The 26,926-nt window shown below is 43.0% G+C and overlaps 1 protein-coding gene across 1 annotated transcript; it reads right to left on the bottom strand.

Annotated features, from left to right (window-relative positions):
* Positions 1–346: 346 nt before the first annotated feature.
* Positions 347–25,885, bottom strand: loxl3b (lysyl oxidase-like 3b). Its single transcript, XM_018726521.2, has 15 exons — positions 25,660–25,885; positions 24,431–24,504; positions 21,846–22,151; positions 21,385–21,548; positions 17,945–18,162; positions 11,730–11,934; positions 10,704–10,884; positions 9,101–9,255; positions 8,283–8,453; positions 6,929–7,088; positions 6,094–6,337; positions 4,518–4,633; positions 3,798–3,934; positions 2,993–3,104; positions 347–2,077 (listed from the first exon to the last, which is right to left on the bottom strand). Exons 3-15 carry the CDS (start codon positions 22,141–22,143, stop codon positions 2,004–2,006), a joined length of 2,235 nt encoding a protein of 744 aa, XP_018582037.2. The 5' UTR covers positions 22,144–22,151; positions 24,431–24,504; positions 25,660–25,885; the 3' UTR covers positions 347–2,003.
* Positions 25,886–26,926: the final 1,041 nt, after the last annotated feature.

Genomic DNA, 26,926 nt, shown 5'->3' with positions numbered 1-26,926 from the left:
GCAGAGCAATTTTTATAATTCAAGTACTTTGCTAAAGGGTACTACAGCAGGTGGTGGGATTTGAACCTGCAATCTCATGAGTTGAAAGAGAGCAGCTTGAACCACTGTGGCCCCCAACAACAGTGGCGTGGAGGACTGGCATTACAATATTCAGTACCGAGTTTTCAGTATCTGCACTAGAAATCCCAGTCCTTCCTCCATCCTTGGCAACTCTACACTTGGAGCAGCAATTTAAAAAAGTATTACCGTCCACCTCACTGCTGCCACGATACTTTTGGCTTTTATATTGTCACTCTAGCCAACTACAACTGGAGCAACAAACACTGAAAGCAGAACCAAAAAAGAATGAGCTCCTGGTTTCATTTTATTAGTGAAATTCTGTTTTGCATACGTATGTTACATTTATCCCCTGTAGCAGATGATAGACAGCTTGTAGGAGTGAGTGAGTGAATTAAATTAATTACTGTCCTGGACACACTGGTGTTCCAGGATACTGGCAATTAATACAATAAAATGAACAAACATACAGGACAATTAGAAAAAGCTTATTTTCATACACTGCAGTATTTTACTGATAAAGGAATATAATGTCAGGCAATATATATACATATATAAAATTTGTTCAAGATTTAAAATCTAGGCTGAAAAAGATATGTTTTCAGTAATGCATATTCTGGTATATATTATTGGGCAACTCAATGCATAAAGGCTTTATAAAAAGGCTCATTGTTTAGACTCCTAATCAAGTTACAATTAACTGTACTCTTCATCCATCTAAAAGTACTTCTGCTGATTATGGAAATTCAAAAAAATGTTAAGTTCAGGTAAGACCGTGATCAGAACTGCTCATGATGAGTTTCCCAACTGTCCCTTGTTTAATTCCTACATGTACTTAGACAAACACATAAAACAATAAAGTTTAAAGCAGCATTTCACTAGTTTTGCTGCCTCTAGCACCTTTGTCTTTGCAGAGCACTGCTGCTTTCTATAAGCAGGATCAGTACCGGCGGTACTGCATGGCACCAGTATACACTGTCACTGGCACACAGCTCTATTTCGGCACTGTCAGCACCTCAACCCCCGGTGCGACAAGAACATGTCAGTGGTGGCATCATGTCTTTAATGATGTCACATGTTCCTCAAACCCAAGCTCAGCTATAGCAATGGTGGTTTCCATGGTAACAATGGTAAGACATCTGTTAAACTATGTCAATCTACTGTATGTTTTCACAAAGTCCTTGTTCAGAACCGGTTCCCATGGAAACACAGTCAGTGCCAACACTGACTGCAGATAGTGTTGAGAACACACTGAACCACATGAGAATCTGTCTCCCGATGACCCGAACTGACAATGAACAGTATTACTTTTGCCAATTCATGCATACAAGTCCTTAAATTCACCAGGTTAAAATCTCTCTGCATCACACTGACAAATAATAAAATGTCTTGCATTAGTATTTTTGTAAAAGCATTAACATGTTTGTTGCATAAGATCCAGAACAGCAAAGACGGTAAAAGTCTGTTACAATTAGAAAGCGTTAATAAATTCAAGTATTACATACATACTGCTGTTCTCCCCGTGTTATAATACCGAGCAGACCTCTGAATCTGGACAAATTTTGCCTTAAAATTCTAAAGTATAAGGTGTAAGTAGACCAGCATTCTCAACTATGATCGTATTTATTTGTAATAAAGCGACTCGGTCACAAGTGAGCGATCTGGCCTGATGATACTTTCATCTGCTCCGGGACTCTTTGGTGAATAAATATGTAACTTTCTAATGTTCACCTTACCGTTCCAACAATGGACAGAGTTCTGCATTCCAGAATTTAGCATTCATCTTGATGTAGATTTCTTCTGGGAGCACTTTTCAAAAAATTTGTCAGAAAGGAAAGGGTGCAAGATGCACCCCAAACTGTAGAACTGGCCAGTGGTGAAATGCAGAGCTGTCCTGGTTGGGCTGTGCTGTGTTGGTGCCACTGTGCCAAGGGCTGTGTCTCAGTTTAGGAGATGTAGTTATTCAGCTGTCCCGGGTACTTCTCGAACCTCCTCTCGGCCTCCTCACTGAACGCGTCACCTGTGGGGAGGAAGGGACAGGTGACTGAGCTCTGGGGAAAAACGGCATGAAGAGAAAAAAAAAAAAATCTGCATTCCAGCCAAATGTTTCTCAAGTCAGGAAATGAACAGCTTTAAAGCACAAGGGTTTCCAATCAGCCGCCTTAATAATATTGTCACCTTTTTACAGTATCAATCAATTATTTGTGATAGAAATATAAGCAGTGACAAAGAAATGCCAAGGTCATAGACAAATAACTGCTGTCCTTAATTTCCCTACTCTGTATTTTACATATCAATAGCTGTGTATGGTGTTGATTATCTCAGAAGTCAGATTTTAAATCTGAAAGACTGAAGTAAATCTGTAAATCTGCTAAAATACCATAGGGTAAAATGGCTAGATAGTGGTTCACATATCACTGCTGAGGGGTGTGGTGGTCTGGAGCCCATGCCGCAACTAGAGGGGACGAGGCTAGTCAGAGTACACCCCGGACAGCACATCAGTCTCTCACTCACACACACAACATGCAATTTAGAGTCACCAATTCACTTGAAACAAATGCCTTTGGACTATGAGAGGAAACCAGAGCACCTGAAGGAATCCCACAGACATGGGAAGAACATGTAAACTCCAGAGAGTGAACAGCAGTCCAACCTACAAGTAATGGCAGAGACCAGGTGCTGTGGCCCCCTCGCGACACCATGCCATCTTGCCTTAAATACACATTCTTAAAATATTTGTATTCACTGTATACATCTTCACAGCGGGAAAGGGATTTTTTTGGGTCACAAAGACAGGAAGCAATGGATCAGATGTGAATGTTTTTGGAGATACAGATAATATGAAACACATACATAAATGCAGGAAAAATGGTATGTGAAGAACTTCCGATATTCAGACTGGAGCAGTAATCGCACAGAAACTCAAAACACAAACCGAGGTGGCAGTTGTGCAACCAGATGCGATGTCCATCATATTTGCAGTTACACTTCATGACATTGTTGGTGAAGTCACTTTCTGCCACTTCAAAGTTTGGATTTATCACAACCTGAAGGAATAAAACAAGGCAGCCGGACGTTAAAAAAAAAAAATCAAGGGTTTTGCCTTAGTGTCACTAAACTTCTCTTCAAAGTCAACTTTATTGTCACTTCCACAATATGTTTAAAACACACCGGAGTGAAACCGCGTTCCTGGACCATGGTGTGACATAGAGGACAACATATATAACATATACTATTACTAAGTGTGCGTGAGTGACGGTGACAGAGAGTATGTGTGTGTGTTCCACTGATGTATGGATGAGTGACCCAGCGTAAGTAGTGTATCTAGCAGTGTATGTAGCAGTGTAAGTCACCGCGGTGAGTAAGGTGTGTGGGCTGGTAACACTACATAGTATCCATTGTAAGTTGCTTTTGAGAAGAGCGTCTGCTAAATAAATCAATGCAAATGTAGTACAGTACAATTCACGATAACTAACAACAGTATGGAATAAAGTGCAGTGGTGTCATCGATACAATAAATAGAAATGTAAACAGATTTAAAAAAGTGGTAATGCAAAACGAGTGAGTTTTTGCGCTATTGTTTCGAGAAGGTCAGTGTGACCTAACGTAGGCCGATGTGGAACGAAGTGAAGAAATACAGCAGGATGCTGGTATGTAATTGGTGGTAGAGAGAGTTCAGGTTTGTTTCTAAACAGCTAAGAAGTCCTCGTCGGACCGCTGCCGCACACGTCACGGCTCACCTGCAGGATGTAGTTCCCCGGCTTGGCGTCAGTGATGTCGATCCACTGGCAGTCGATGTCGTGACGGTAGAGGTCCCAGCAGCCCACGGTGATGCCCTGGTCCCCAAAGTTAGCGCATTCGTATCGCTTCGCCACATCTGCGGCACAAACACACAAGCGTGTGGAAACATCATACAACAAAATGCTCGCTTCCAAGTCTAAGGCGCACAAAGCATGGAATCGTTTCCCCTGGAAGCTTGTGTCGGAACAAACCGGAATCTGTCCTTCGGCACCGAAAATCACGTGCCGCACACACCGCCACTCAAGCAGGGACTGCCGTTAGTGCCGCGGTTAAAGCCGTTACCGTCGGGTCCAAAGGTTGCAGGTTTGAACCCCACCTCCTACTGTAGTACCCCTAAGCACGGCATTTACTATGAATTACTCCCATAAAATCATCCAGCTGTATAAATGGGTAAATAATTGTAGGTAGCTTAACACTGAAGGCATTTCTGGAGAAAAGTGTCAGCTAAAATAGGAAATGTAAATGTTGTATAAAATAGTCAGCATATCACGAGGACCATCAACTGGAAACGTGGTAAATGAGATGCGTGGAAATTCCTTTACTGGAACTTTTTTTTTTGCAGTACAGTGTCGGCCACACATGCCGAGACAACGAGAAGGTGCGCCGCGCAGCACCGCGCAACCCGGGCGCCCGACTGGAGCACGTGGGATCCAGCTTACCTTCCTGGCACTCGCTGTCCTCCAGGCAGAAGCTGGCTTTGTGGCCTTCGGCTACTTTAGTACCGTTGGCGGACAGCAGGTCATAGTGTGTGAAGATGTCCATGCTGTGGTAATGCCTACAGGATCGCACACAAATACTGAAACGTAACGAAGCGGAGCGGCACAAGCGCAAGGACGTTTCATTCGTTACATCGATACTCTCCAAAGACCTTCTGTATCCCGTCACATGCGTTGACTAATATTCAAGGAAGCGAGAGAGAACAATTCATGCAGCGGATTATGGGGGTCACTTGAGCTGCCACACACTCCGACTCCACCTTGTCTTTTACTCTATGCCCCGTCCCATACAACATACTCATGCTCTGTGCTCATAAATGCGTCATGTCCTCATTCTAAGTGCCACGATTTGGGAATCGTTTGCTTTATTTTAATAACGTAATTTAATAAAAGTTATGTGAACGTATGACCTGACAATGAGAAACTGTTAGTAGCCGACACCCCCTCCGACTGTATTTAAGGAGTGTATTGTTTTTGTTTGTAATGCACACACTGCATTTTCTGAGACGTACGTCGCTTTGGAGAAAAGCATCTGCTAAATGAATGAATGTAACTGTAAATGATTGGGGAGCCCCGTCTCCCCAGTGCCGCTTAAAGTGCCGAGCTGTTCGATGATCTGCCGAACAAAACTTCGTTCCTGTTACTCGCAAAGCGGTGTCAAGTGTTAACAGAATTCCGCAATACAAGAACTATTTCTTTTTCTAGATTTCTCCTCACTCCCCTTTGGCTTTGTCACACAAAGCAGTAGAACCCCAAGTGGACCATATACATAAAGTATACAGAAATATAAACTGAAAAATTGCATATATTTCATATGCAAATTAAAAAAATCATTGTCATTTGATCCTTATTAGCTTTTCTTGGAACCATTTGTTCAATTATTATTTTATTAGTCAAAAACATCACTTTTTTGCTGTATGGTTTAGCGGTGAATTCTGTTGCCTGACAGCTGACCAGTTCCCTGCTCTAAGACCCCTGAGGTCACTTTCTGTAAGTGCCAGAGAAACAAGTCCCTGCTCCGTAAATGAAAAATTAACTGCAGGTGGTCCCCAATTTACGATGGTTTGACTGACGATTTTTTCAACTTTGACAGTGAGCTGGAAATAGACATCCAGTAGAAATCGTACTTCGAATTTTGAACTTTGATTTTTTTTCCCGGGCAAATGATGTGCGGTGCGATACTCTCTCGCGATGCTGGGCAGCGGCAGCGATCCGCATCTCCCGGTCTGCCACGTAGAGGTGTGTATTAGGTGTATTAAATCCATTTTCGACTTCCGATATTTTCAAGTTATGATGGGTTTCGCCGAACGTAACCCCCTCGTAAATCGGGGACCACCTGTATCGGTGTTGTCATTGTGCGGTGGCTTGGGTAAAGGCGTTCGCTAAACTCTTACAAACAGCGTTGATGGAAACGATAGGGAGAGGATCACTTTTCAGCGTGCGTGTAACGCGAGCTGAAATGGGAAAAGCAGTACGAGTATTGGCACAGTGACACGGACGAGTTCGGTGAGGAAATTACGCATGGCAGGCGTGCCACACCCAGGAGTGGCGCCCAGCCTTGGGGCGGAAGTCGGCGCGGCCGATGTTGTGGATCTGGGAAGAGAAGCGCAGCAGGCGTCGGTGGCCGTACGGCCAGTTGGCCTTGGCAGCCGACTTGGACAGACAGTCCTCCTCGGCCGCACAGTACAGCATGTGGAGCGGCCGGTCCTCCATGTACACGGTCTGCTCAACGAGGGAGGCGTTCAGGATCAGGTCTGAAGCCGCTGTTGTGAGGGTGGAGCGGAGACACCAATCACAGTCAACTCATCTATCGAGGCTTTGCAGGATTCTGATTAAAATATGAATGCATACACCTTACGAACATAATTAGGACTGTATAACTCAGTTAAAACAAGACAATTTTTGTATTTAACGCTCGTAGCACACATAGTAACTAATAAAATGTAAATATGTAATGTATCTATAGATACATTCATTTTGTGCAGTTTCTATTTTTCTAATATTCTTTTCCTTCTATCACCCCCATGTTGTTATTTTTTTTCCACCCAAATTCACGTATGCACTTCAATAGATAACAGATCAAACACTTAATGAAATGGAAATACATCTCTGCTTTTAATGTGATGCCTCCTTTAACTTCAGCACAAACTAAAGAGATAAACAAGACCAGACTTGCATAATTTTTCTTATATCTCACAATTAGCATAATATATTTCTATTCCCACGCAAATTTCAAAGGCTATGAATATTCTGCGTTTTATGCCACTCTGTTCACAGCTCTGTGTGCTAAACGAATTAAACGCAAATGACATGCAGTTGATTTTGCAGAAACGGTTAGAAACACATGTGCTCACTCTCAGAACAGATGACCCCGGCAGAAAAGCGCGGCCCTGTCCTCAGGCAGCTGGAGCTCTTGTGGTGCTGGCATTGGCTGAGGGACATCTCGTTCCCAGTGCACTTGACCCCACTCAGTACCATCTCTGTCACATTGCTGCCATCCCAGTACCACGTTTCCTTGGCAACAGCCAAAAACACGGGGTTAGGGAGGGGGCTGGGAGATAAACGATTACACATGAGACAAACTGGCTTTTTCCAGTCCGGAACAACGGAGGAGAGTCAACAAAACATCTGCCATGGTTGAGAGGGTCACAGTGTCTGTGGTCTTCAGAATTACTACTTCCTTCAGCAGAATGGCAGCTGAAACTAAACAGACAGCAAGTCTGAACATAGATACCAAAGTATAGCCGGTGTCCACAAAATGCACCTTGCTGTTTTGCCAACATATAAAAAGTATAGTGTGTTGCAAATGAATCTGAATCTTTAAGGACCATAAAACCTTAACCCTAACGCTAGGAAACTAAAAATTTTAGAAATATCACAGATATCGGAGCACCGAGAATTGCTTTGGCTGCTACAGTAAGAATATATGTTCGAAAATTGTATACAAGGATGGAAGAGCGGACAGCGCTGGTGCCTCATATCTCCTGGGTTGTAGGTTCAGATGCAGGTTAGAACCCAACTCAAGTCCGTGTGAAGACCGCACGTTCTCCACATTCTCCATGCGCGGGTTACCTTCTACAGTCCAAGATACATTTCAGGGAATTTGATAACTCTAAACTTAATGGGGTCTTAAATGTATGTGTCTCTGTGTATGTGTGAGACTGAATGAGTGTGTGCCATCATCTCATCCATGATGAGGCCCACCCTTCCTCTAACTCTGCTTCTAGGTTAGGCACCGAATCTCTGCGAGCCTACACTAGGAAAGTGGATAGTGATAATGAAAGGAGGAAGATCCTGATGTGTTATCACACAATCAAGAGCCAATTTTCTGGTTTAAAAAAATTCTTCAGATTTTATAGCAAAGAAAGTGATTTGGCAGAATACACACACTGTCTGAAACCGCTTGTCCTGAGCGGAGTTGTGGCAAGCCGGAGCCTAACCCGGCAGCACAGGGCGCAAGGCTGGAGGGGGACACACCCAGGACGGGACGTCAGTCCATCGCAAGGAACCCCAAGCAGGATTCGAACCCCAGACCCTCCACATAGCAGGACCTGGTCAAACCCGCTGCGCTACCACACGCCCCACGTTGGCAGAACACACTGGCGTTAAATAACATGTTATGAGCCCTGTGCGTTGAGTTGCAGGTGGCCACGGCTACTGCGAGTTAGCATGCGCTCAGTGGAGATGTGCTTTACGGAGGTGACGTACTTGCAGACCGTGGTTAGCGTAGCCCAGGCCCAGCTGCCGGCATACGACCATGGCCTCCCGTGTGCTCCAGCCATCTCCACAGATGAGCCCCCAGCCCTGCGTTCCATTTGCACTGGTGGTCGCCACCTCCACGCGCCCTTCGTAGCGTGTGCGTCCCCCCATAATACGGATCTGCAGGTGGGCCAAGAAAACTAGACCTGTAGCGGGGCACACATCTTGAGCACACAACCATGCACTTTTTTTAAAAACTTGAACAGATACACTGTAAATTCTTACAAATTTCACAGAATGCTCTATCATTGTAATTCTTTAATATCGAAAAGATGCAAGCATATCTCAAGTGTCCTAAGATGGGCTTAATTTCAATAAAGGAAGTATGAAAATCACATCAAATGCTGGTTTACAATAATGGAACGCAATAGAATACAATACGCAAATCATTTGCTTTAGTCACATTCATTCATGAACTGTTTTCCATTACTTTATCAAACACAGAACTAATGTAATCATGATATGACTATGATTTTTAGTGTTTTACATCAGGACTGTTGGGGTGGAAGTAAAATTAGTCCAAACTTTTAGATTTGCTCCTCAATGCGAGTTACACACAAGTGTTATCTTGTACAAGACAGTTGACTAAAACACCAAAAAGTGTTTTTTTTTCCCCAGACTTTTTCTGTTATGTCCAAGCATGAAAAAGTACATAAACATGAATGGGCAGTATGTTTTTTCCAATTAAACCCTAATGTGACCCCCTAAGTGTGGGTGTGACGGGGTACATAGCCATGACTTGGCATGCGGGGTTGTAGATCACTGACCATGTTCTCGTAGGCCATGTATGGCACGTTGCACCTCACGGAGACATCCTCCGTGTGCTTGCACTTCTCGGAGGTGACGTTCTGGTAGCGACAGCTCCAGATGGACCTCTCATTGCCCGTGCACTCGACGCCACCCATGTGGATCGGCCCCATTCCTGCAGACACCGCAGCACAAACACTCATCGCACTGGAAGGAGCTGTACCGTTCAAGGAACCGGTGTCCAGTGCAGCATCGACCAGTGATAAATGATAGTGGAGCTCTACAAAGTACATCGCAGAGTGGAGACGTCACAAGTGTAAATAGTTACAAATTATGCAGGAATGTAACGAAATGTATAAATATTTAATGTTTAAATTTTAAAAAAATTTTAAATTTGTTAAATGTAACCACCTTGATCTGTATATAAACAGACAGTTGGACAGATCAAATTTATTAATCACCAAACCATTTTTTTCCTGACATCACAAGAACACTTCAGAATATCTGTATAATATCGACCCATGATTTCAGCACAATAAAAACACATTTACTGCACCTGGGTATTTCCCACTTAAATTAATGGGTTCTCTGCAAAATGAGCAATGAACAAAGGAGGGATCCACTGAACACATTACAGTTATTGTCAACAACTTTCTAAAACTGTGCACTGTTGCCAGAACTAAAATGTAAATTTTTCACATGGGAGAAATTTAAAACACTTCAGTCATCAATATGTTTACAGAGAAATTCTGGTGTACACCACAGTATTAAAACATGTTTCTTTACCAAATATGCAAAACTAGTTAGCCTGTGCACCATAACATCAAGAAAACTCTGGGTTGTGATCTGATGAGAGAATAGTTTGGGAGAAATCAAACTTTCTGCACAAAGTTTCTTGAATAGTTGCATTTACCCCAGTCCAGTAAAATTTTATATTATTACATTTTCAGAACAGACGTGTCAAAGTGCCTAGAGAGTTTTTGCATTTAAAGCACAGCTGAGCTCTACCTGGGAACATCCCATGAATTTGCACTAGAGTGTGAATGAACTTGAAGTTTTGTACCTGGATCCTGAATGACTGACTCTCCTACTGGCCAACGGACTGACCGGTCAACCAACAGACCAGCTAATCAAATGACTGACCAGCTGACTGGCTACTTTTCTTAGTAGCACCATGACACTCTAGGAAGGCAAGTGGCCCTGTGCATCAGCTCGCCTTTGCAGCTGGTTGCCGTGATGCATAGTTGACCAATCTGGCCCTGTAAACCATGCCTGATGGGAGCCTGTTTGGGCCCATGATAAACCAGGGTATCAGAGTGAAACAGCATGACCCTGTTTGCCATAATGTGGCATAAATGTAAAAGTATAATGAGTATAAATGTATAAATAACTTAAAGGTCAAAATGCCAGTTGATGTAAAAAAAAAAAAAAAAAAAAAAAAAAATAAAGTATATCTCACACACACACAATTTTTTTTTCTATAGACACAGAATTGTAGTATTTTAATTGCGGTGTCTTTGCTCAAGTACAAAAAAGGTGGGATTCATTTTGACGCTGGAGTCCACGACCGTAAGGGAAACCGTAAGGGAACGGCATGTTTTCACAGTAGCAACGGATCCTTACCTTGACCCATGCGTGCCCCCCTCAGGGCTTCTTTGGCACTGCCGAAGCCCAGTTCCCTGCACACCACACTGGCCGCCTGCAGGTTCCAGAGGCTGTCACACACCGTGCCCCACTGGCTGCTGCGGAGCACCTCGACACGGCCCTCGCCGAACCGGGCGCCTGCCTTCAACCTCACGGTGCTCTGCAAGGGACCAGCGCAGGACACACAGTCACCTGGACCGACCGAGCGTCAACTGGTCATCGAAGCGTCGCTCGTGTCCTTTACCAAGGGTGTGTGCCATCAGCTGTCACAACCCACATGGAGGAGGAGCAACAAGCAGTGATGGCCAATAGGAAAAGCCTGTACACCTTCACAACCTTTTACTGAAAAAACCTCATCAGCAACTGGGGAGGAGAAAAAATTTTTCTATCCAGCTGTCCAGTTGCCAGCAGATGCTTATAAATAGTAATATGCGCAGAAATATATATTAAATTTTTATACTTTTACCTTGCTCAGGGGTACGGCAGCCAATTCATCAGTAAATAATCCTGTTTCCATCCATACAAATTTTTCAATGACAGCAATGTCGATGCATTGCCATCCCAGTTGGAATTACAGTTCTGTTGTTCCCTAAACTTTTATTTATTAAAGTGAAAGTACAGAAAAAAAAAACCACGAACGTGTTTCACAGCTCAGCAACAACCTTGGATCTAAAAATGACCATTCAGACCAGTGCGTTACGTTTACGATTTACACACCATTCGGACCTTCTGTTTCAGTGCAGCAACACACATTACGGTAACCAAGTAGAAGGTTACATTTACATTTATTCATTTAGCAGATGCTTTTCTCCAAAGCGACGTGCATCTCATAGATAGGATATGAACGTTGTGTTCAAAGCACCGTGTACAAAAGCTACAAATGATCCGCTTAGCGTACAAGATATTCTCCAACAAGAATTGGCTGGGATGTTAATGTCCCGTTGCAGGGCACATCCACATGTTCAAAGCCCTTTCCATGACACTCCTGCCCCCCTCATGTCTCACCATCACTTTGAGCTTCTTCTGGCTGCTGGCCTGGGAGTACTGGGGGCCTGGCACGCAGCTCACCACGGCCGGTACGCCCCCCTCGCAACTGGCACTGGTATTGCCTTTGTTGAACTGCAGGGGGCAGGCCGAGAGGTGCACCTCAGTGCCCGTGCACTTGACAGTGTGGAGACGGTAGAAATTGCGCTGCCTCGCTGTGTAGAGCCTGGGGTGCGAGACGGACAGCACAGTGAGCATCACGAGTTCCACCTCTAGATAAATTACACCCATCAGGGAGAATCTCAGGGCAGCCTATGGATTTGGAGGTTGCAGGTTCAAATCTCACCTCTTACTGTAGTGGCCTTAAGCAAGCTACTTGCCCTAAAATTGCTCTGGTAAAAATTACCGAGCTGTACAAATGGGTAAATAATTGTAGGTATATTAACATTGTTGAAAAATCCACAACCCACTCTTCTAATTCGTTTTCAGTTTTGGTGAATTGCCTACTTTTAAAGAGGAACCAGCACTTAAATTAATAAAGTTCAATGAAAATCAGAGGGCACTTTAATATGGGTAATTATTCAAAAGAAGTACAACATTATTATAAGATGGTATAAAATTGTCTTTCATTATCTGTTGGGGGCACGGTGGTACAGCAGGTTTGGCCAGGTCCTGCTCTCTGGCAGGTCTGGGGTTCGAGTCCTGCTTGGGGTGCCTTGTGACAGACTGGTGTCCTGTCCTGGGTGTGTCCCCCTCCTCCAGCCTTATGCCCTTTGTTGCCAAGTTAGGTTCCAGTTCTCCGCGACCCCGTATGGAACAAGTGGTTTCAGACAGTGTGTATCTGTTTGTCCTAGTGGAAGGACAAAGTGGCCCAGAGCCCATCCTAAGGGCATAAGGTTGGGTATGCCTGGAACAGGATGTCAGCAGCCCATTGTAGGGCAATCTCACACACACACACACACACACACACACACACACACACACACACAATGGATGAATGACAGTCACCAATTCACCAAAAACACAAATCTCAGGACTGCTGCAGGAAACCCATGTTTAAGTTGGATTAAAACTCAGACCCGAATTCAGAGACCAGGTACTGTGAAACAACAGTGCTACCTGCTGCACCACTGTGCCCCCAGTACAAAATAAGAAATTAAACATTTCCCATCTTCTACTTAGAGCTTTTTCCTCTTTCGCTTTCTCACTAAAAACAATCATTTGCATTGCTTCTTCTCGTGCCTGATGTTACTGAAGCTATATTTCGGCAAGGGCCGCATTGCATTATCCTACAGCAAACCGTATAACACATTTACTTCCAGATTTAAAAAGAGGAAAGCTTTTCGAAAATGCTTATGCTTCACACAACTAACAGGCTCTTGTGGTGTGTGAAGTAATCGAGAAAATGGAATTTCAGCGTGACCCTCACTGTCCTGGGACTGGGACAAAAAATCTCAGTCTTCCACATGCAGTCTGCCAAATGCGTGACTCACTGTGAGGGAAGACTTCACATTCCTGCTGGCGCTGCTCTCTTTCACACAGACGCAAGAACACAAGGTAAAACAATAGTTTGTTTCCCATCAAATAACCCCTCTCTCCCAGCCTTGGATACCCAGAGATACAGACCCTGTATTCTTGCTTGGGAAAACAGTAAAGCAGTAAGGAATGGCTCATAGGACCTAAAATGACAGCAAGACAATCATATCTTTCAGCTGCAGGTGCTGGAAACAGCTGCCGCTAAAATGTCGACAGACATACAAACTCATTGCCCCGCTAAGCTTAACGGGAGAATAAAGCCAAAGTTCTGCAGTTTTGGACATTACATTCTAACTGCCACCATAATGTACACTGAATTTACACCTCACGCACAATGTGGGGATTCAAATCTTGGGCATACACTGTGGTCCTATCCTGAACGGCACATCTTTGGACTGTGGGAGGAAACCAGAGCACCCAGAGGAAACGCATGCGGACGTCAAACCCACTTCCTCTCGCACCACCCAGGCGCCGTGAGGCAGCGGCGCAACTCGCTGTACCATTGTGCTGCCCAAAAACTGAAATAGTCAAGCCTGTAAAAATACAAGCAAGCCTGTGTGCAACTCCATTGAGTGCTATTACTATTTCTATTTATTCCCACTGATTGAAGGAGCAAAGAAAAATTGGACAGGTGCCTCACTGGTCACTGTGCCGCAGTGGAATGTTGAACATTTATGTTTGCTTTCTGCACAGTTGGTGCCGTTACACGATATCTCAGATTAGCATGAATTAACAGCAGGCAGTAGTGCACCAAACCCCAGTGCTAACAGGTGTTCCTCAAGGCCTTGTCTTTACCTGCTCTTGTACAGCCTCTTGCGCTACATCTTTATGTCTGGACACTTGGGTTCGCGAGCACAAAATTATACACTTTACTTGTTAAAAAGCCGAAAGGACTCCTCTTTCCCTGGTCGTCCCAGTGCCTTAGCAATCAGTGTTATTTCCTCGCGGCTCTAAAATTAAAAATGTGTGTCCTGTGTAGACTGGCTTCGTCTTATAATGCAATGACCTGCTACTCGGTCGAACTAGAGGCTCAACATTGTCTTTAGAGCTGGTGAATGTGAGCAAAATCTGTATGTGTGTGTGTGTGTGTGTGTGTGTGTGTGTGTGTGTGTGCTCTCAGTGGGCTTGCTGTACCTTAACTTTTTGACCCAGGTTCTGGTTCAATGTGTTGCAAACTGGAGAACAGTGAGATAAATGCATGAGTGAGGGGAGAGACAAAAAGTGACCCAGTATAACCAGTCCACTCATCGCACACATTGTACTGCAGTCCCTTCCAAAGCTTGGGGGCATTGAGGACTAGCAGAACTTCAGCTAAGTGTTATAGCGTGTACAGCGACACACACGCCCCGCACATCTTAGATACACCATACATTTCATATCGAAAGCCTTGTCAAGTTAACGCTGGCTACGGTTAAGGGAGAACTTCTGGTCTTATGGTGGAGATTCCAAAAAACTTAACCAAGAGCCAGTATAATCTATGAGCCTGTGGAATGTGTATAAATCCAGCTGTAACTTCTCTGTAAGATGTTCACATTAGATCATGGCACTGCGTCATCGAGCTCAACCAGCAGAAAGGCGACATGACATCCCATGTGTAAACAGGACAAGAAAATATTGAATATTTCTGCTCAATCAATTGCATTCCATTTAACACAGTTAAGATATTTATACTTCACTGAACGATTCGTTATTTAATATGATGGCTAGCTTCCCAACTTATTCCGACTATGAAACGTGAGACTGACCATAGGTTGTCCTACGACCTATTAGTTAAACAGCAGTCGCCCTTAAAATAACCCTCAAAGCTTCTTCAGACATCCTGGGGTGAATGGATGAAATTACCCTTCAAATGCCACATCCCTAATTATCGATCCATATTCTCAGTGACATAGCAGTGACTTGTTAGTTTTGGATACAGCACGCCACATTTCAGACATCTATGACTTACACGTTCAAAAGAAGTGGACACAACAGCAAACAATTTAAACCGAGAAGCATCCTGCACTTAGTGCACTGATGATGCATCTTAAAGAATGACAAGAACTTTGCCGCATACTCTAGGGTTGAGAAAATGGAAAGCATTCACCCACACTTATGCATATGGGGAGGCACCGACAGTCATAGGTTACATGCAACTCATTATTTTAACCCTACGGGACTCATCCTCCAGGCTTCCTTGGAAGCCCAATTATCCAGCATGTGGCCCACAAGCCCATATGGAAGAGATCTTTTGCAGGGGAGTAGCAGAGTGCAGACAAAACAAAACACATGCGTGTCATTTCACACTCTGGCTCCAACTCTAACGAAATTTAAATAGCGTAAAATGTGTAAAGTGTAAGATAAGAGTGGAGTTCACATGTGTCCTTAGGAAAAATGAGGGTGGATGTGTCTGCAGCCCCAGCGACGCTCAGTAAACATGGTGTTCTGTCCAAGGAACATTTACGTCTCTGTGGCTTCGTGAGGCTCTTATTTAAGCCTGAGTGCGTGAGAGAAGTGTTATGGAAGTGCAGTGAATGTGGACACAGTCATGGAACAACATATATTATAGGAATGACATGGGCGCTTATGAATACACACACACACACACACACACACACACACACACACACACATTTTCAGAACCGCTTGTCCCATACGGGGTCACGGGCGCTTATGAATAGAAAAGCCTATATTTCCATTCACAAGTGAAATTTATTTTAAAACGTTTCCATTTAGTGTAAATCAACACATGTTGCCAAATTAGCCCCCTTTAAAATGTTACAAAATATTATATATTTTTTATCTTCCAGAGCTTCCACTGTATCACAGACATGTGTGCTGAGGGTGTGAGAGGCTCTATATCCCCAAATTGCTTAAACGCAGTTTTTGCCTTTTTCGTTCACAGATCAAAGCTGGTATAACAACCAATGCGATTATTACATTTACATTTATTCATTTAGCTGATGCTTTTCTCCAGAGCAACTTACAATAAATTTACCCATTTATAAAGTTGGGTAATTCTACTGGACCAATTCAGAGCAAGTACCTTGCTTAAGGGTACTACAGCTGGAGGTGGGATTCAAACTCGCAACCTTTGGGTTCAATGACAGCAGCTCTAACCACTACCCTACCAGCTGTCCCTTATGCAGCACCTATTTAAACAACATTAATGAGAAAATCATGTGAACTGCATTAACCATTTTTTCTCTTGAAATAGCTTAATTTGGTGAACATCAGCAACATTTTATTGTTTTATGTCACATTGATATGATATTTCACATTGACCTTTTACTTTTCTCTCTACAGTACACTGCCTTGTGTGTTTGCCAAGGACAGGAGAGCTGCTCCGCGTTTCAACCTTCATGGCTCTCAGGTTGCTGCCACCAAATGGAAAAGACAGGCACATATTTGGTTGCGGCCACATCCTCAGTGCAATTCACAGACTGAAGGTTTGCCTTCCCGAACCACTGCGCCAGGCCAAAAAGAACACAAGATGACCTAACCCTTAAAAGGGCTTCCATGAAATCCATTTTAAAAAGTAATGCCAGAACCAAAGCTGCTTATTAAACAGCATGGGAAACAAGTTCTGCTCCAGCTCCGATTGAATTAATCCACAATTTGTGATTTACTTCATCATCACAAAAAGCCACTAAAGTGCAAAACACTAACTTTGCTTTTCGGAGTCTGCAAACTCAGTGGCTTCCGAGATTCCTGAACAACAAGGATGGGAGTTGACGCATTACTGAAGTTGATTGCTTTTTATGCGCTACATGTCGCACCACACAGCGCAGTCACTTAGCCCTTGTCCGGTAGAAGTGCCACTTACAGGTGGTCCCCAGCTTATGATGGGGTTACGTTCGGCGAAACCCACCGTCAGTCGAAAATATCGTAAGTCGATACACCTAACCTACTGAACATCATAGCCTAGAATACGTGCGATGGCCATTACAGACATGCCACTTTCATGCTGGGCAACTATCTTGAGTTTCTCCTCAAGAGTAATTGCCCTCCTCTTCTTCTTCCCTCCAGTAGCAGGAGACACAGATGGGTGTTTCTGTGACATTATAGACGCACAAAACACAACAGCATCCCAGATTGGGAGAAGTGGATCGCTGCCGTTGCCCAGCGTGGCGAGAGATTATCACACCGCGTATCACTTGCACGGGACAAAAAAAATTCCAAGTACGGTTTCCACCGAATGTCTATCGCCAGCTTTCCGTCATTAAATCAAACTATTGTAAGTGGAGGAGCATCTGTACAGACCCTACATGAGCAAGACACCCTGTGCAACCTTTACAAATGACCAAGATCCAAAGTTGTATGTAAAGACATACTACGTTTCTATATGACACGTAGTATTTTTTCTGTTTAAAATGAAGCCTATAGGTACCAAATTGACATTTACATTAATTCATTTGGCAGATGCTTTTCTCCCAAGTGACATACATCTTTGAGAAAAAAACGAGTGTATTACATCAACAGAAAGAAAGACTTGGATGCAGACGTGCAATCCTAGAGAACAATAAATTGTTAACAATCCAGCATATGAACCAATGTATGCCACACAAGTAGCTGCATAAAGCTTTATCCGTTATTCTATAATTTCTAAACATAAAATTATTAAACATAAAAATGTGTTTAACATTGTTAACAATGTGTTAATATTATTTAACAAATAAATGAACACACACACAAACGCAGGTTAGGATGACATCACTTACTTGTAGAAGTTCTTGTTGACCTTTCTCTCATAGGGGAAGCCCATCATGCCACAGATGACACGGGAGTTCTTGGGATTCCAACCCAGGTCACAAATCTGACCCCAGCCATCCTTGTACCTCACCTCCACAATGCCTTCAGTGACCGGTAACCTCTTTTTCGCAAGTGCCACCACAGGGCGCAGACGGACCTCCTCAACCCTGTCATCCTCCACCTGTACCTGCGTTAACACAACGGGAAAAAGTGTCAGTCCGACTTCTCCAAAACCCCCTCACGTGGACTCAAATATGAACTCCACAAACTTCTGCTCAACTACGCACAAAACCTGTGTTAAAACACATCAAAGGAGAAACGCAACTGCAATACAGGTGGTTCCCGATTTACGATGGTTTGACTTACAATTTTTTCAACTTTACGATGGTGAGCTAATGATAGGCATTCAGTAGAAACCATACTTTGAATTTTTTACTTTGATTTTTTACCCGGGCAAGCAATATGTGGTGCGATACTCTCTCACGATGCAGGGCAGCAGCAGCGATCCGTATCTCCCAGTCTGTCACGCAGAGGTGTGTATTAGGTGTATTAAATGCATTTTTGGCTTCCGATATTTTTAAGTTATGATGGGTTTCACTGAACGTAACCCCCTCATAAATTGGGGACCACCGGTATAAAGTACTAATATAAATCCATTAGCAGCACAGTACTGTTACACTTCGCAAGCCATGGTACTGATCAGCGCTCACATAAATCTAAGAATACAGAAGAAAGGAAGTACAGGTTTTCCTCATATGATAAAGGCGCCTTTTTGGAGAATTCCAAGTTACAAGCAAATGTAATACACCCCCATTTCCAAAAACATTGAAACAGTATCTAAAATGCAAATAAAAAGCAGTGATTTGCAAATAGTCTTTTGCACATTTTTTAATTGAAAACAGTACAAAGACAAGATATTTAATGTTTTGACCTCATACATTACTTCATTCAGGAGACCTAACCTCATAAACTCATAAATTTAATATAAATTTGTAAGTATTAACCTAATTCTGATTACGATGCCTGCAACGCGTCCCGTGAAAGTTAGAACAGGCGCCTGCTTACCTGTGGAATGTGTCAAAAAACCTGTTTGGACATTTCCACAGGTGAATAGGTAACAGGTGACGCTGTCATGATTGGGTATAAAAGGAGCATCGCTGAAAGGCCCAGTCGTTTAGGAGCATGAATGGGTTGAGGTTTCCCACTTTGCCCTAAAATGCAAAGCAACCGGGCCCAGCTGGTAGCATAGTGGTTAGAGCTACTGTCTTTGGGCCCAAAGGTTGCAGGTTCAATCTCTGGCTGTAATACCTTTGAGTAAGGTACTTACCCTAAATTGTTACAGTAAAATCACCCAGCTGCATAAAGGGGTAAATAACTAAGTAGACTAATATTGTAAATCGCTTTGGAGAAAAGCATCAGCTGAATGAATGTTAAATCGGACTACTTTCATATTAGCCTCATCACATGAATCCCTGCCGTTACACATCGGTTGCTAGTACACTAATGTCCAGAGGAGTTTGTAAAACACCGTACAACTCCAGTTTGACTGCACTGATCCCTGAGAACAAACTAAGATGCATATAGCCAGGGGTTAATTATCTGCCAAAAAAAAAAAGAAAAAAAAAAACTTCAAAGTTTTCACAGCGAAATCCATTTTGTGTGTCCAGTTTGCCTGCAATCATGTGTTTTGCTATAAAGTGCTGTATTTCAGTCATTCAAAACTCAAACTGTAGATCAGACTCATTTTAAATGCACTTGAAAGTTCCTTCAAAAGATTTTTTAGAAGTATTTGCATTAATTCCTCTTAAAATATCCAGTTGTGAAAATCAATAAAAGTTGATTGATTCTGAAAAAAGGAGGGGGAAGGGGGGGAAAAAAAAAAAAAAAATCCTCAAAGAAAATAAAGGGATCAGCTAAGAAATACTTTAATTTGGGACTTATCTAACAATATAACTATTTCCTTTTACACAATTTCAAGCAAAGCACATAAGACTAGTCAGACCATATGTGATGATTCGTCTGCCTGGGGAAACTCATAAAAGACAGAAGCGCTTGGCAGGCCTTTTGCTTTCCATCGTACCCTCGAATGGTCAGCGATTCTCCATTGGGGGAAAAAAAAAAAAACCGAGACAGAGCGAGGGCATGTCCCTAAAAACAGGTCGTAATCCTTAATATTACTTTCATAATATTAGTACCTTCAGCTTAGACAATTCCGCTTTCTCGAGAGCCTGACTCATAGAAAGAGCACAGCTGTAAGCCCTTCCGAAGCCAGGCAGCGGTGGAGTGCAGCCCTTACACGCTTAAACACATCCAGATGCATATTCCGAAAAAAGACCGAAGCCACAGAGTTAGACGACGTGCAGAGAGGATCCAGCCCCCTCCTGACAGCAGGCTCATTCACAGAGACACTCACACAACTTCACAATGATACAGTAATCAGAAAGACACCCAGTTTGACACTGACAATGTCTCAAAGTAAATCAGAAGCTTTACAGAAACCCAGTATTCCACACAGCATAACAAGTAAATAATACTGTGCTTCGTGTATTAATTATTCTCTTGATTATTCAGCGCATTCGAAAACTTTTACGTTTTTTTCTTTTAACTGACACTTTTCTCCAAAGCAACTCTGCGTTAACTACCGAAAACTACAGGCGGTCCCCGATTTACGACGGTTCGACTTCCGATTTTTTCGACTTTACGATGGCGAGCTGGCGATAGACATTCAGTGGAAACCGTACTTCAAATTTTCATTTTTTTCCCCCCAGGCAAGCGATATGCAGTGCGATACTCTCTCGTGATCCTGGGCAGCGGCCCGCATCTCCTAATCTGTCACACAGAGGTGTGTCTAAGGTGCATGACATGCATTTTCGACTTACGATATTTTCGAGTTATGATGGGTTTCACGGAACGTAACCCCATCGTAAATCGGGGACCACCTGTATTTACCATTTATGTAGCTGGGTGATTTTTACTGGAATAATTTAGGGTAAGTACCTTGCTCAAGCATACTACAGCAGTAGGCAAGATTTGAACCTTTTAAATTGTTTCATAATACCTTCTGCATTTTCTTAAGCATTAGCGAAAAATGGGTGGATACTGTAGATCTCAAAATTTCACTTATTTAAAAATTCAAGCTATGTAACTTCATATGCCCTGCACAAATTCTTAAACTGCCTACCACGATGGTGTATAACTACAAGGCACCACCTCAGATTTCATGAACCAGTACATCAAAAGCTTTCATCATACCTGCGTAAAATTTATATTTTAAGTTGCAGACGAATATAGAATTTTTGATATAAATTGACCCAGTTAGCATTTTACTAACTTGTAATTTTCTTGTAATAACCTGAATATGTGGAAGACTGTAAGAAGCACTGAAGCTGTCACGGCCACATGCTCCTACCTCGATGACGTTGGAGTCCACGAAACCCGGCAGCCGCTCATCCTTACAGACCACGCCAGCATCTTCGTCGTGGGTGCAGTCACTGTTCCCCCATCCGCGGGATTTACACTGGCTAATACTGTCCTCTGTGCCGCTGCACTGTACGTTGTCCAGCCAGATCTTCCCTGTGCAAAGAACCAAGCCCAAGACCAGTTTAAGAACACTTGGCTTGGCTGTCAATCTGTGAGTCGGAGAGAAGCAGAAATGGGCAGAAGTCTCCCATCACAACTCCCATCAGTGACCTCACTGGACTATCTGCAGCCTCCCAAAAGCATCACAGAACGATATCATGACGTGGTTGCTTGTGCCAACGTAGAAAAAGTGAACGTTTATTTTTATAATCCTACATTCTAATTCTAAAACTGTTTTGGGCCAAAGGGGGTCTGATGTACTCTGATCTCATTGCTCTTTGTCCTCCTTACCTGTGCCCTTGCCATACTTTGCACTGTGTGTCCAACCAATAGAAGAGATGAAACCCAGCTGGCGACACAACACATGAGCATTGGCCAAGGAGAAGTCATCATCGCAGATGGTGCCCCATTCACCCTTGTAGAAGATCTCCACACGTCCCTCGTTGTGCTTCCGGGGGTAGCCGGCAAGTCGAAACTTCAGCTTGCTACTTTCAACTGCAGGAGTTGGTGTGGTCTGCCCCATGCAAGATGGCACACACACAGCCACCAGCAGGGCCACGTCCCACAGCTGCCACCACACACTTCTCATCTCTGCTCCTGTGCATGAGGACAATCGCATTGTTCATCTGGAAAAACCCTTGTGGTTTATTGCCAACAGCTCAAGTGGCCCCAATGGCTAGATAAAGTCCTTAGAGACTAAAAGCTTAACTGTTATTACATGCTTATTAACCGTTTAAAAAAAAGACTCCAATTCATTCATAAAGACTTTGATACATGAGTAAAATCCAATATTTTTTCAAATAATTTTATCTCATTATCTAATTTCCGGGCAGGGTAACTAATTTCCATGGGAATAACTTTATAGAAATCTGACTGAAGTTTTTCACAATATTACACGTAGAAGAAAAATTTCAGCTAGCATTCAGACATCATCCACAGGCCATAACACTACAGCTACCTGGGCTTCCCATTTTGTTAAAAATATATCACAGAGCCTCATGCTCAGTACAATGCAATACAATATTATTTGTGAAACATATTGTTTCATTAGTTAATTTCTCACAAATCATTCAAAACATGCAACAAATTTCATAAAGATGGAATGTGAAGTTTTTTTGCACTGCCAAGGAGCGTGTAAAAAAGTGAAACAATATGTTTGACAAATAACACTATTGTACTCAGATGTACATCGCTTTGGAGAAATGGGTCAACTAAATGCAAATAATTTAATCTCTGTATTCTTAATGTGAATATGGGAGTATACAGTGAGCACTCCCCCCCAAAAGTGTGCATAATTTGGAAATTTTTTTTGCACATCTGTGGTCACTGAAATTCTGGTCAGTTTCCATAGCGACAGGGTCATTCAAATTCCACTGACCCTGCATGGAATTCCAAGAATAGCCAGACAGGCTTGTTTCAGGATCTCCCTCTCCGTCTCTTTCGCTCACTCACACAGACAGAGACGCACACAGAGGCATATTGATGTGTGTGGTCCGAGTTCTCCGAGACGCCAGACCCCAAAACAGACATCAAGGTCTGTGAATAATGTAATTGTATGTCTTGGATGAGACAGCTGCTGGACCACTTCCTTTTTAGGGCATTCATGTGGACTGTCCAACACAACTTCCACGGCAAAAGGCATCATTACAGTAAATGAAAATTCCACAAGAAGAGACAGGTGATGGAAAAAGAAATACAGCAAGAGATGAAGACCTCAAGGATACTGCTGTGGACTCACTACGTTCCAAGGATGCTGCCAGCAGACTGGAGTCCTTCATTCATTCAAGGACAGAATGGAAAGAACAGAAGTTGCAAAAAGACTTCGACAATCCACAGCACAACCTATTCCACAAAGCGGTGCCTCAACATATTGAGCCTGTAAGCTGGAAAAATTAATGTACAAATGAATGTAAATTTCTTTATACAGCTGAATAGTTCTTTTCCTTAATTTAGGGTCAAATTGCGGCCGCGAGCTCCCGAAGGTCGCGGGTTCAAATCTCACCTCCGGCTGTAGAACCCTTGAGCAAGATACTTACATTAAATTGCTCCGGTCAATTTACCCTCTTATATAAATGGGTAAATAATGATAAAGTAGCTTAATATTGTAAGGTTCTTTGGAGGAAACCATCAGCTAAATGAATAAATGTAAATCAAAGCAGTAACAGAAATAAAAACTAGACAGGCAACACACTAGAAGTAAATAAATAAGCCATTTAAAACAATTTAAAGACGTATATAAAAAGAAAGGACTGACGGTAATACGGAAGAAGCTGAGTGTCACCACTCTGGCTACAGGAGGTCACCACCCTGAGAGTGAGACAACTCACTGCAGAGCGTAATGGGTGCTGTGGCATAGATGAGCTATAAATACATGTTTTCTTACTGCAGCAAACTGTAGAAGAATTTAAGAAATATTGATATGCACCGCAGAATACTGATGGTAACACAATAAACACAGTGAGGCCTCGACTGAGTCGAAATGGCAGCTCTGGGTCCTAAAGCATTTCTTTTCAGATGAAGATGATTACTGTGAATCCTGATGGATGGATGGATGGATGGATGGATGGACGGACGGACCCCCCAGAAATTCCATTTTATTTGATATTCCATTCTATACAAGGATAAAAGGCTTTATTTTCAGGAGCAGATGGCTAATAAATCAGAAGGAAAACATCTGCTAAGAAGTGTGATATGTATAAGATGGAAAAAAATAATAATTCCTGCATTAAACAGATGCTGCTGCTGGTTTTCCACCAATAAAGCCACATTTTCCAGGTAGAAATCTGAGTCACCTGCTTCACGCACGACACGAAATTCCATGTAATTTTTTTTCCCCACCTCCGCTGGATTTATGAAAAGTGACACGGCAGCCTCACCTTTACAAGCGTGCACCCGGGGTTCTCGCGAAGCTCGAGTTGCCCGTCAAACCAGGATAGGGAAGGAGCAGCAGCTGAAACGGTTTGGAGAAGGCAAACATATGGAGCACTTTAGAGAGGTTCTGCTAATCTGTACGCAGCAGGTAGCCACAATCACCCTGCTTTTGCGCTGGGATGCCTTGAATACCCAGCATGCACTTTGAACCGAAACCTGAAACGACTGCGTTCACAATGATCGATAAGCGGCTGCTCTGGTTCCAAAATCCATCCATCCGATTTCAGAAACCGCTTTACCAGAGCAGGCTTGCGGTGAACCAGAGTCGATCTTGGAATCACCGGGCGCCAGCATTGACTGAGGAGGGACACCACTCCATCACAAGGTAGTGACTCCATTATATTATCGTTAAAACCTTTACGGTTACAGTAGGAATTATCTTAACTGGTTCATATAGTGGATTGTGACTAACTGTACTCTAGAATCATGTATCCACAGTCAAATCTCTCCTTTTGACCTAATGCACTTCTGTTTTGTGTATTTTTTCTTCTTTTTCTCTGAGATGCACGTCACTTTGTCTAGTTTGTAGAAAAAAAGTGTACTAAATTAATAAATTATAACAATAAATCTCACAATTGAATTAAGGTAAAAACAGATCCAGCTAATCGAAGGCAGTAACATATTTAGGACTGATGATGAAAAGAACATTAAGATTAACTACCCTACACTCCACAAAGCTGCTTACTTACTCACGAGGCGCGAAGTAGCAGTTTGTGGAGTAAGTTAATGTTCTTTTTTTGATTGTGAGATGCTCCGGAGATGAGAGTCACGTTCCTGAAAACATGAAAATAGACCGAAAAGTCCGTGGGCGTTACGCAGTTTTGGAAGAAAACACGTTTCATACAGAGAAAAGGCTACAAGTTGTTCCCGCACTTAAAATGAATTACAGTCCGCGCCATTTACGCCAAACGGAGCACGTTCCAGTCGGCACGAGACAAACCGAACCGGAAACGCAGGAAAAAAAAAAAAAAAAAAAAAAAGTTTTTTTTGCCTTTTTTATTTCAGTCAGTAAGTTGAAAATATGACGGTGCTCAGAGTCTAACAGCCAGACTTTAGGTTTTTTTTTTTTTTTTAAACTTTCTCAGTTGCTCCTGTTAAAAAACCTAAATCGTTCCGAACTGATGATGTCCATTAACCCAAATGGCAGTGCCCCTCGCGCCTTTGTCCCACTTACCGATATTCTGCGGGTCCCATTCGCTGCTTTCCTGCAGCGCTCCTACTACTAACGAGTTTTATTAAAGCGGAACAAAGCCAGCGGGTCTCCGCGGCCCCGTCACTCCGCCTCCCAGCGCCTTTCCTTCGGCAGAGTGGCTGCCGGAGCTGCGGCTTCTCCCGCGGACTCTTTAAGAACCGCTGAACTCCGTTAGAGTGTGCGCCGCTGTCGGGGTCTGGATTTCCCACTAAACACACCTCTCTCTCTCTCTCTCTCTCTCTCTCTCTCTCTCTCTCTCTCTCCTGCAGACACGCACAAAACACTCATGCAGTCCTCACACTTTTTTTTATTTTAAGAACACAAGCAATAGAAATGTTACTTGACAAACAGTTTAAATTATTTTCCACTACACAATATTATACACACACACATTTTCAGAACCGCTCATCCCATACGGGGTCACGGGGAACCGGAGCCTACCCGGCAACATTATATTATAATTTTAAATTTCCTTTTCTAATATTGTGCAAAATGCGAATTTAAATTCCCTCTCAGCGTAAAAAGGGGCGGGGCGGTGGCATAGCGAGTAGAGAGAGGACGTGGGTTCGATCCCCGCTCAGTCTGTGGAGATTACATGTTCTCCCCGTCTCTCTGCGTGGTTTGTTCCGGGTGCTCTTGTTTCCTCCCACAGTCCAGAGACATGCTGTTCAGGTTTCCCCATAGTGTGTGACTGACACAAATAGAGTGTGTTTCACTGAAGTATGGATGAGTGACCCATTGTAAGTAATGTATCTAGCAGTTGTTTTTTTTTTAAATTTTGTTTGCACGGCAGTTTTTAGGAACAATTTATTTATTGAATAAAGATTTTAATGATCAGAAATGATGGAGAAATTTATTCCTGTCGAGTAAGACAACGTGTGGAGCCAGACATCCTTGGGTGGGTTGGTGATCCATTCCGATCCGTAAAAAGAAAAAAAAAAAAAATCTAGCAGTGTACATCACCTTGGTGAATAAGGTGTGTGGGCTGATAACACTAGTTTGTTGAAGTTGCTTTGAAGAAAACTTGTCTGTTAAATGAATAAATGTAAATTAAATATCTGAATGTTAAGCTATTTACATTTACCCACTTATGTAGCATACTCAAGGGTACTACAGCCAGAAGGGGGAATCAAACCTGTGCCCTTTGGGTCTGAAGACAGTAACTGTAACCACTACACTAGCACTTGTCCCATAATAATAGGTCACATAATAGAGGAGGAAACAGTGGACTTCGAAGTACTAGTGGCAA

Source organism: Scleropages formosus, chromosome 24 (assembly GCF_900964775.1).
Source record: "Scleropages formosus chromosome 24, fSclFor1.1, whole genome shotgun sequence".
NCBI lineage: Eukaryota > Metazoa > Chordata > Actinopteri > Osteoglossiformes > Osteoglossidae > Scleropages > Scleropages formosus.
The sequence above is the reverse complement of the archived record's forward strand: the minus strand, read 5'-3'. Positions and strand labels throughout refer to the sequence as shown.

What these genes read in the sequence shown, in the direction of transcription:
- loxl3b (XM_018726521.2), bottom strand. Translation starts at nt 22,143, where the DNA reads ATGAGAAGTGTGTGGTGGCAGCTGTGGGACGTGGCCCTGCTGGTGGCT. An exon ending in ACGCTAACCACGGTCTGCAA is followed by an intron (nt 7,089 to 8,282) that starts GTACGTCACCTC and finishes GCTGTTGCCAAG; the next exon opens with GAAACGTGGTACTGGGATGG. An exon ending in CGGGGAACTACATCCTGCAG is followed by an intron (nt 3,105 to 3,797) that starts GTGAGCCGTGAC and finishes TTATTCCTTCAG; the next exon opens with GTTGTGATAAATCCAAACTT.